At 40.1% G+C, this 10,060-nt stretch overlaps 1 protein-coding gene across 1 annotated transcript; it reads left to right on the forward strand.

Annotated features, from left to right (window-relative positions):
* Positions 1 to 2,281: 2,281 nt before the first annotated feature.
* Positions 2,282 to 8,541, forward strand: LOC104426425 (BEL1-like homeodomain protein 9). The gene is given in 6 exon segments (XM_010039483.3): positions 2,282 to 3,302; positions 3,305 to 3,558; positions 6,878 to 7,248; positions 7,364 to 7,424; positions 7,609 to 7,839; positions 7,842 to 8,541. Coding segments are annotated over 6 exon segments (1,932 nt in total). The 5' UTR covers positions 2,282 to 2,590; the 3' UTR covers positions 8,145 to 8,541.
* Positions 8,542 to 10,060: the final 1,519 nt, after the last annotated feature.

A 10,060-nucleotide genomic window follows, 5' to 3' on the forward strand; every position in this document is an offset into this window, starting at 1 on the left:
ACGAGGGGGGCAGAGGGAGGGGGTGAAAAAAGCTGTGACGAAAGAGTGTTGAAAGCGGCAAAGCCCTCCTTCACTACTCAGCCCTTTCATTCAACACCCTTCTGGCTCCTGTTCTCGTTCCTGTTCCTGTTCCTGTCCCTCTTTCTGTTCCCGCCTTCTCACGTGCGTCATAATTCTCTCATTTATTATTTATTTTGTTTCTCTTTTTGGGAACGGGGATCATCGAACTCGATCTCGATTAATCTCGGCGATGAGACGTGTTTGGAATTTTGAAAAATTTCTACGTGATTTTTGCCGTCCCTTTCCGTTCTGTATAATAATAATGATTGACATATCTCTCCTTAGTTGTACTTATCTGTTATTTTGTACTTTTCCATATGGTTTTTCGCCTGCGACAATTTAAAATAAAAGACATTATTTTGAATTTCTAACCACTGCCAAAGCATTTCGAAAATTCGTGGAATTTTTTTTTTTGCTAAAAAAATAATGGAAGTCACACTATCATGGTACATATCCATACTCATAAATTTAGAGTGGTTTCAAGTACTTTTTTTTTTTATGTGGCTCTTAATATGGAATTATTGTTTAGTATAGAACTTCTCAGACCTTTCAAAATATAAAAATACCAATGACAAGTGATATTAAAAGTCACCCAACTGAATTGAGGTTCATGTAGCGTGAAACCCATAATTAGAGAGTAAGTTCTAAAGTACAAGGTTATTTCAAATTCAAAACTTACTCAATTACTTATACCCAACTCTTTGTACCCCTTATCCACTTTAATAAGTTTTTTAAAGATTAATATCACATAAAACCCTAATTAATGTACATATGACATGTGTATTTAAATACCAAAAACTTCAAATTAATATACTTATGACAAATTTACTAAAAACTAATTTTTTTGACAACTTGAAGCCTCAAACTATTACATGTGCAACAAATCTACTATTTGTTACTTTTCACTTAATCGAATTAATACTACAAAAAATTACAAACTGATATATTTATAATAAACGGAGAATAAAACCTCAAATTTGTATGTTCATCAACTGTCACATATTATCAAAATTAACGGAAACTAGTGGAGGAAAATTTGTCACAAGTATACCATTTTAATGTTCTTCAAGATATTAGCCCTTTTTGTAATGTATTTTTCATTTTTTCTTTCAATTTCATTATGGAGTTATATCACTAGACAAGAGATATTTTTGTCATGTCATCCTTCATGACCTTATATTATTCCTTACATAAATATATCCTTCTTAAAGCAAGTTTAACTTTTTCTGTTAATGCAATACTAATTGACAAGTATGCTATTTCGACAACAGATTTAGCTCAAGTTCAAGATACCTGTATCAACAAGTTCTTGAGTATTAATTCTTATAGGATAGGGTTTGAATTTGAAATATATAAAACCGTTAATCTACATGGCAAGTTTTGGGTAGAACATACATATTCCTAATTAATACGTCGGATCATGAAAATGGATAATATAAATTTTGGTAGTTCGAAAAAGAAAGTGCAAGAAGCAGAGTAATTTGTCTAGTAAGTATCCAAACAAGTCGGAAATCTTGGGCTTGTTGCTTGTGGATCTGTAAAGTCTTTTCTTTTTCTGAAATTAAAAAGAATATAGGAAGAAAAAGGAGAGAGAATAATAAAAAAGCAGGGGAGGGAACATTTGCAATATTAATAATAATAATATTAAAGAAAAAGGGGAGCTGCAAACTTGCTAGACGACAATTAGGGAAACCTGTGTCAGCATGTGTAGGAGCAGCTGGGGAGCTCCCACGAATTGTTACCGGAAATAGCCGGTGGCCTCCCGGTGACTCGAATTCCTATGCAAGCAATCACTTCTCATCTCACTTCTTCTTTTTGCAAAGGAATATAATGCTCAATATATCTCACGACTATTTTACGTAATCGAGATGTCCGGAGATATGATAAGATTCCAATAACTCATTATTTATTATTATATATATATATAATATCGGGAGAAAAAAATATTATTTAATGCAATTCCTTTATTATAAATCGGTCGACTGCTGCTACATGAATTTCATGGGCCAGTTACTATTATCTAACTTTACTCTTTTGGAAATTTTTTTGAGTTTGGATTTTGTGCGAATCGAAGAGGGTGCCGAGTGAGAGTGAGAGAGAGAGAGAGAGAAGAGACTTAGCAGTTATGATTAATTTGTATGTAATAATAATAATAATAATAATAATAATAAAGAAATAAATTGAATTGAATTGAACTGTGTCTGAGAAGAGATGATGCGTGAGAAGTGAACCACTCCTACTATCTCTCTCCTCTCTCTCTCTCTCTCTCTGTCTGTCTCTCTCCATCCATTCACGTATCTCTGCTAAGTTGTGCCAGTCTGCCATTTTCGCAGCTCCGGAGAGATCATCATCACCTCTCACTTCATCATCACCCCACCCCTCATCTTCTTTAAATCATCTCTCTCTGCTTCTCACTATTCCCTCCCTCCCTCCTCTCTCTCTCTCTCTCTCTCACTCTACCCTCCATAATTCACTCTCTCTCTATCTTTAGCCCCCTCCCCCCTCTCTTCCGTCCTTTGTTCTCACGGCCATGTCGGAGGGTTTCGAGCCCTACCACGTCCCGCAGCAGAGCAGGAGAGACAAGCTCAGAGTCGTCGTCGTCCAAAACCAGAACCACCCACCTTCTTGCCTCGTCGAACCCACCTCAGCCAGCCTCCATGGGTGCGCCGGCTTGCTCCCTCTGTACGACCAGTCCCTCCTCCAGTCCGATTTGCTAGCCTGCACCGGCGGCGGCCACGTCGGCGGCGGCCACAACTCAATCTCCCTCGTCAAGGAAGAGGGAGGGGGCGCGAATCTGATCGGCTTCGTCGGCGGCGGCGGCGGCGGGGGCGGGGGGTCGTCCTCGTCGTCGGCTTCTTCCTACTTGGATCCGCACTCCACTATGGTAATAAACCCTAGCTCGATCGGTGACATGGGCAGCGCGAGCCACCCGCTTTTCCTCTACGCAGCGTCTCAAGGCATCGAAGGCAACCTCGGTAACTTGTCGCAGCCGTACAACAACCACAACAACGCCGGCGGCGGCGGCGGAGAGCCCCCTCTGTCGCTGGCGCACGATTCGGGCGCGGGGAACACCGGCCAAGGACTGTCGCTCTCGCTGTCGTCTCATGTGGGTAGCACCAGAAATCACCATAACACCCTGCCCCTCGAGCTGAATTTGCAGAGATTCGGATCCGCCGCCGTGTACGGCGGGAAGGCGACCGCTTCTGGCGGCGGTGGCGGGTACATGAGCAGCCCGGTCCCTCTCGGCCTTTCACGGGCTACGCGTCGATCCTCAAGGGGTCGAGGTTCTTGAGGCCCGCGCAGCAGCTGCTGGAGGAGCTTTGCGAAGCTGGCCGCGCAATTTGTACCGAGAAAATGACGGATGATTCGTGCGCGATGACGGAGCCTGCCATGGACAGCTTGAGTGGTGGTTGTGGGATTGGTATGGACGATGGTTGTGGTGGAGACGGCGGCGAGTTCCGCCGGAAGAAGTCGAGGTTAATCTCGATGCTTGACGAGGTACGTGGACCAATCTCCGTCACTCGTCAATTATTTTTGTTGCTGGTTGATGGAAGCTTCACTGGTCACATCTTTTGTGCGAATCTTTGTTCGGTGGTTACTTGCTTTGGGTGATTATTTCGTGTGATTTTGCGAGGTTCATCAGTGTTTGTCCTTTCAAAGTGTTCGTGTTCACTGCCTCCATGGATTTGTGATATCGGAGAATCTTCCAGTTGCGATATCGTCCATCATTGAGCCGATTGTGATTTCCCTTTCGGGCGTTAAGAGCGTAAATTATGTGTCTTGAAATGCAAGTGTTTGGTGTTAGGGTAATTTATAGCTTCCGTCCTCGTACTTTGTCGCTTCTTAAGATAAGATAATTTTCGTTAGAGGGAAAGGTGTGGCCTTGGCGACCGTAAAAAATGATCTTTTTTGGTAAAGTTAAGAGGGGAGGGGAATATATGCCCAAAAACTTGGCTCCATAAAGTGTCGGACAACTAGGGAAAGAGTTGTAATACGTGACTCAGTCACCGAGGATCTGAGTACTAAAAATGTGCAAAAAGTGAGTGAAAGAATCTGGTGGAAATTTTTTTTTTTACTCCAAAATATTGAGTGCTTGTGTAAGGCTATTCCCCAACCCATGCGAATAAGGAAGGGTATGGCACAAGTCTCCTGGACTTTGAGTTGGCACAAGACTCCTGCACAAGGGTATTGGCACAAGCTCATGTTGTTGACACCATTAATTTGTTCCGTGTGCCTTCCATTTTCTATTTGTGTTGGGATATATTATATATTGTTCCGTTGTTTGGATGGCTGTGTCGCTTGGGTGATTGAACGTTGAACCGTGGTTTTGTTTCAAAAAACATTTAATGCCTAACTCTTACTGCGAGTTCATTTAGACATGTTAGTAAAGATAGAGGTTTAGTTAAGTCCTTTTCTTGTGCTCGAGATTATTCTGGGCAATGACCAAGCTAAAGGGTCGATAATAGATTTGCTATAAGACAAGATCATTCTTGTGTTTGTTGGTCTGTCGATCATATCTCAAGGACGTGGTGCAAAATTTGCTGTCATTTGTACATTGACTTTTAGTGGGGGCCATGTTGATCAGATGATCCCTATCCTCTTATTCTTTCTCGCATGATTAGCCTCCATTAATCAGCCATTCAGATTATGTCGAGTTATGACCAATGCAAACTTTTTCCACTCGAAGTAGAGTAATAATGGTTATCCTGCATTTCTATTCAAGTCACGTTGAAGTTGGTGTTATTTGTAGACTTCTCCATCTTTACGAATGAACTTACTAGCCTGGATGCTATTCCCCCCCCTCAACACTTCCAGCTTTATTTATTTATTTATTTTGGTCGAACCCACTTCCAGCTTTGTTGGTGTGTAAAATGCTTGTCTCATGATGTATACTGGATTTTGTATGCATATAACCTATGATTTGATGTCATGCTTGAAGACCCTTTCTTTTTGGAGATGGTTGTAGAAGTCCCCAGTTTATTAGGACTTCAGAGGTGAGGTAATAAGATCATCACTTTGGCTCTTTTTGGAACATGACCCAGAGTAGATTCGGTGCTGGAGTTTCTGATTTGGGATAATATTTGACCTCACCTTCTCAAACTAGGGTTTGTTTGGTACACGACTCAGTATAAACTTCTACTATAGACCTACACTCTTCATATGACTAAATGACACAAGCATTGGGAATATACTATATATATATATATATATATATATATATATATATATATATATTTTTTTTTTTTTCTGCACTATTTTTCGCAGTTTAGTCGGGAGGAAGCATCTGAGGTAAAAGGAGAAGAAAGAAAAATGGAGGCGAATGAAGAGAAAGGAAATATTAAATTCTTTGGTTTGCTTGGATGTACCTTGGAAAGTGAAAAAGTAAAAACAAAAAAGAACGCTGGTTTTTCACCTTCCTAGGGGGAGTGATGCAAGAGAAGAGTTGCCGATATATATGTCACTTCTAATTATCAGCAGCTTATAAGGAATTGCTTCCCTCTCATCTCCATTAATTTTCATTTATTTCCTTTATCTGTGTTTTTCCTCCAAACAATGATGAAATTAGCATCGTTTCTTTTCTATTCATCATTTTCCTTTATATTCGCTATATTTATTTTTGAAGAGCTGGTGCTTTGTGGTCAATGTACACCAAACGTGGATTATGAAAGGGGGGCTGTACCCACAAACGAGTGGATGATATTGGTTGGTGATATATATTATGTTTGTTTACTGCTGTCAATTGCTGTTGCATTATCTGGATAAGAAGATTGTTGTGATGCAACTGGGGCCAACTCTTATTGGCTTTGTTGTCGTCGTGTTAAATCTAGGATGATTTTCTTACAAGGGGTCCAATTTATTACCTTGGTTCTGACACATTCCATTCAACATTCTCCTACTTCCATCTGAGAATGAACTTAAAGTTCCATCAGTTGGTGCATGAAAAAATTGATTGGATATATATATTGAAGAGAAGTGGAATGCTTGCATATGCTGAAATGGTGGCTCCAAAATTTTGGGAAGGATAAGGCTAAGATACTCATGAGTGATGTTTTCTGTCGCATTGATCAACTTCTTGGTTAGCTGTGAAAAGGTTTTCTGCATATTAACTAGACGCGGGCGTTATCCTTTTCCCTGAAAATTATGTGATCCATATGTATAAGATGTCTTTCTTGCTTTAATGAAAGCCATGATTCTGGAGTAATTATGTTAACAGAGAGCATATCCCATTTAAGTAGGAAGAGGACTTGAATTTGATTTGTTTGATGTACCGTGGTCTTATGGATTGTGGTCTTATGGATTGATGAGAGGGTTGAATGAACTATTTTAACAGAGAGCATATCCCAGAAACATCTGATGTGGATTTTAAAAATAGTATAAAAATAATTTGCATGACTTATTTTCGTATGTGTTTGTTCAAGCAGTCCTGAGAATCCTAGACATCCAGAAGCATGTGCGGGTTATTTGTCCCTATAGCCTATAGGGACTCAGTTGTCTTCTAAGCATGTCTACCCACCTGATCATGGCCAGAATTATTTTTATATATGGTTCTCATACACTTATGAACCCTGGTTTATTCAAACGAAAAAACTGTTTTTGTTTATCCTAATAATTACCAGTACATGGTTCTTCTCTCTTTGGCTAATGTATATCATGCTAAATATTATGTTTTTAATTCCGTTTCTCTTGAAAAGTTTCTTTTGCTTAATGTGATGGTTTAGTGCGTGATTCATTTTGCTGTGGATAAGCTTATATTTTGCTAGTTGGATTTTGGATGATTTTTTGTTACTTGTTATATTGTTTCATTTGTGCCTGCTAGGTCTGCAGGAGGTACAAGCAATACTGTCAGCAAATGCAAGCTGTTGTAGCATCATTCGAATGTGTGGCAGGGCTTAGTAATGCAGCTCCTTACGCAAACTTGGCTTTAAAAGCTATGTCCAAACATTTTAAGTGCCTGAAAAATGCAATTGCTGACCAACTTCAGTTCACCAACAAGGCTTTTAGTCAAGTAAGCCAAAAAAGAGATGATGCCTCAAGATTAGGGACTGAGGAACGCGTCCAGTATGCCCAGAGAGCTATCCAGAATTCGGGATATCTGGAACACCAGCCTGTTTGGCGTCCTCAAAGGGGTCTTCCTGAACGTGCAGTGACGGTTCTGAGGGCATGGTTGTTTGAACATTTCCTTCACCCGTGAGTGAAATTGCAAACCTTCGACTGGCTTCAATTACTGTCAAAATTGCTTTAATCAATGCCATTTTTACTCGTGTCTGCATGCATACCCATTAATTGCTAACTTATGTTACAGCTATCCTACCGATACGGACAAGCTTATGCTGGCTAAGCAGACGGGTCTATCCAGAAGTCAGGTGAGTTTCCCTTCTTAAGTTGAACTTGGTTTTCAACTTCACGTAAATCAAATGCTCTCCTTTTTGGCAAGCAATAGTTCTGCCCGTTTTTCTTTCCCTTATGAGTTTTCAATAAATCTGATTTGATATTGTTTTAATATATGGGAAGTGTTCTCTTAGTTTTCATTTGATTTTTCTTTTACAGGTTTCTAACTGGTTTATCAATGCGAGAGTGAGGCTTTGGAAACCCATGGTTGAGGAAATACACATGCTAGAAACACAGCAAGGTCAGAAATCATCGCAAAGGGAGGACCGCAATGTCAACAAGTCTATTGACCAGCTACCGCTGGCAAATTCGTTTTCTTCTGAAAACCCGTCCACCTCTGCTCAGAGGCTCCATGATGCCCTACCTAAACGAACCAGAAGTGAATTACCCATGCGGTGCCTATGAGAAATGATGAATCACTTAATCTATACCACAATATGTCTAGCCACCCACATGTTGCTGTTAGTGAGAGCATTGGAGGTGTGAGCAGTGGTGTTTCTTTAACACTGGGTCTTCACCAGAACAACAACGGGATGGGTTTGTCAGATTCGTTCCCAGTCAACGCAGCACAGCGTTTTGGCATTGGCCTTGAAACGACCAACGAAGGGTATGTTGTAGGTAGTTTTGAAGCACAGGATCGGCATTTTGGAAGGGATGTATTTGGTGGTCAACTTTTGCATGACTTTGTTGGCTGAAGTTTTTCTTGACTAGAACAGCCTGGGGGTCATTTGTTCGGAGTACTGTTTCACCAAAGTTACAGTAGATGTTCTTAGATCAACCAGGACAACCCCGAGCCGACACCAATGAAAGGAAGTTTGCGGCTTCTGCCATAAGATTAAGATAATGTAAGAAGGTACGTGTTCGGTTCTTCTCATTATGTAGACATTGCCTCTTATTACTGGAGTATATGGGTCTGCTTTATTTACATTCTTAAGCAGCATCTGGGAAGTGTAAAATGGAGGGCTTTAAGAAAAAGAAGCTAAAAATGGCCTGCCTACGCTCTCTCTTTTGATGTGAATGGAAGTAACCAGGCTATTGTTCTGGTGTGCAGAGATTACATTGCCTTTATATTGCATGAAAGATTACCCTTCAGTATGCTCGCCTTTTTTTCCTTTCTTTTCTAAAGATCTCAGTGACCACACATGAACTAAGCACTGCTTGTCAAAAAGCTCATGGTTTTTCTAGTATTAGCTGAAGTGATTCCACGCGAGCATCAACTTATGATGGTGTTTGTGTCTCGAGTAATCTTGGAGATATTTAATTTCAGACCTTCAGTCAAAAGGCTCGAATGGTCATCTATTGCTAGATATATAGTTATTTGTTGAGATGTATGCAGAGTCATGAGGCTGTACGATATTTGCTGTCTACGTTTGTAGTATTCGAGTCTTTGTGAACATATCTCTCGTATTACTTTTTATAGTGCCCAGTCTCTTGAGGTCCTGTAAATAACTGGAGAGTTCGTATGCTAGTTGGAAATTGTGAATGAGGTGTCTGGTTTTCTTGAAATTTACTTTCTCCATAATGGTTATGGATGCAGAGAATTTGATTTTTCTTGGAAACTATAGTAAGGCCTTTCCTTGATTAGATACATGGATTGTTTTGAAATAGTTTGTTTGTTGGGAGGGTTTTCATGAGCAAGATATTGTATTTACTAAGAAATTAGATTTCAAAAATATACAGGATCTTTCACTGGACCTTGAAAAGGAACACAAGTTTCCCTATTATTGTGGTATAATGATTGGTTCTGTTCACCGTAACACATTGACTAGGTCAACAAAATATCCAATCTTTCTTGATGTTGGTTCTACATTGTCAAGCATCAAACTTGTCAGCCACGACTGAAATAATTGCGAGGATAATTATATGGTGATAGATGGACATGAGAATTATATTTTCCGTGCGGCAAATTAGACTCATGTCTGGGTTAATGTTGTCACCACATTTTCCGAACAGTACAAACAAAATGGTCCTGGATGCGAAGAATGTTTTGAGAGTAGTTTATAAAATGGGATGGTGAGTTTTAGGTGGGGAACATTTGAATTCGTGTAGTTGAGTTCTCTCTTAAATTTTCGGTTCATCTTATGACCCATTCTAGGTTAGATTGGTTGCTGTACTCTTTATTTCCTGAGCGGTCAAAAGTTAATAGCACAATTTGTATGTCCAACAACGATTAGGTGTGAATATGGTGTCTTAAAATCGTAGTGAGTTTGGATCACAACGGCTGCGTTATTTCATGCCCAAGTCGGCGATCAGAAACAAGTATTTAAAGGTATTTACTAAGCCAAAACAAAGCAGATATGTAAGACTCGTGATCACGGGGTCCTCGTCTCAACACTGTCAATTGCACCAGAGCCCCTAGACCAATGGTTATGAGTGATATTCTTCTCACGAGGCTATTGCTTTTCGTACATCAATTAATTCTTGAAATGACCTTTCAACTAGCTGGTAAATTGCGGCAAAAAGTTAAACAAGTCAACAGATATAGCGACGCAATGTGGGTTTTTCGTCTCAAGTCTCAAGAAATGTGAATTCTTGTGGTGGGTCTGTTGCTTGTCGGGAGTCTCGGGGAGGAGTGCAAGGTTTGCAATCGAAAGGAAACATAATAAAGAAC

This window comes from Eucalyptus grandis, chromosome 11 (genome assembly GCF_016545825.1).
Source record: "Eucalyptus grandis isolate ANBG69807.140 chromosome 11, ASM1654582v1, whole genome shotgun sequence".
Taxonomy (NCBI): Eukaryota; Viridiplantae; Streptophyta; class Magnoliopsida; order Myrtales; family Myrtaceae; genus Eucalyptus; species Eucalyptus grandis.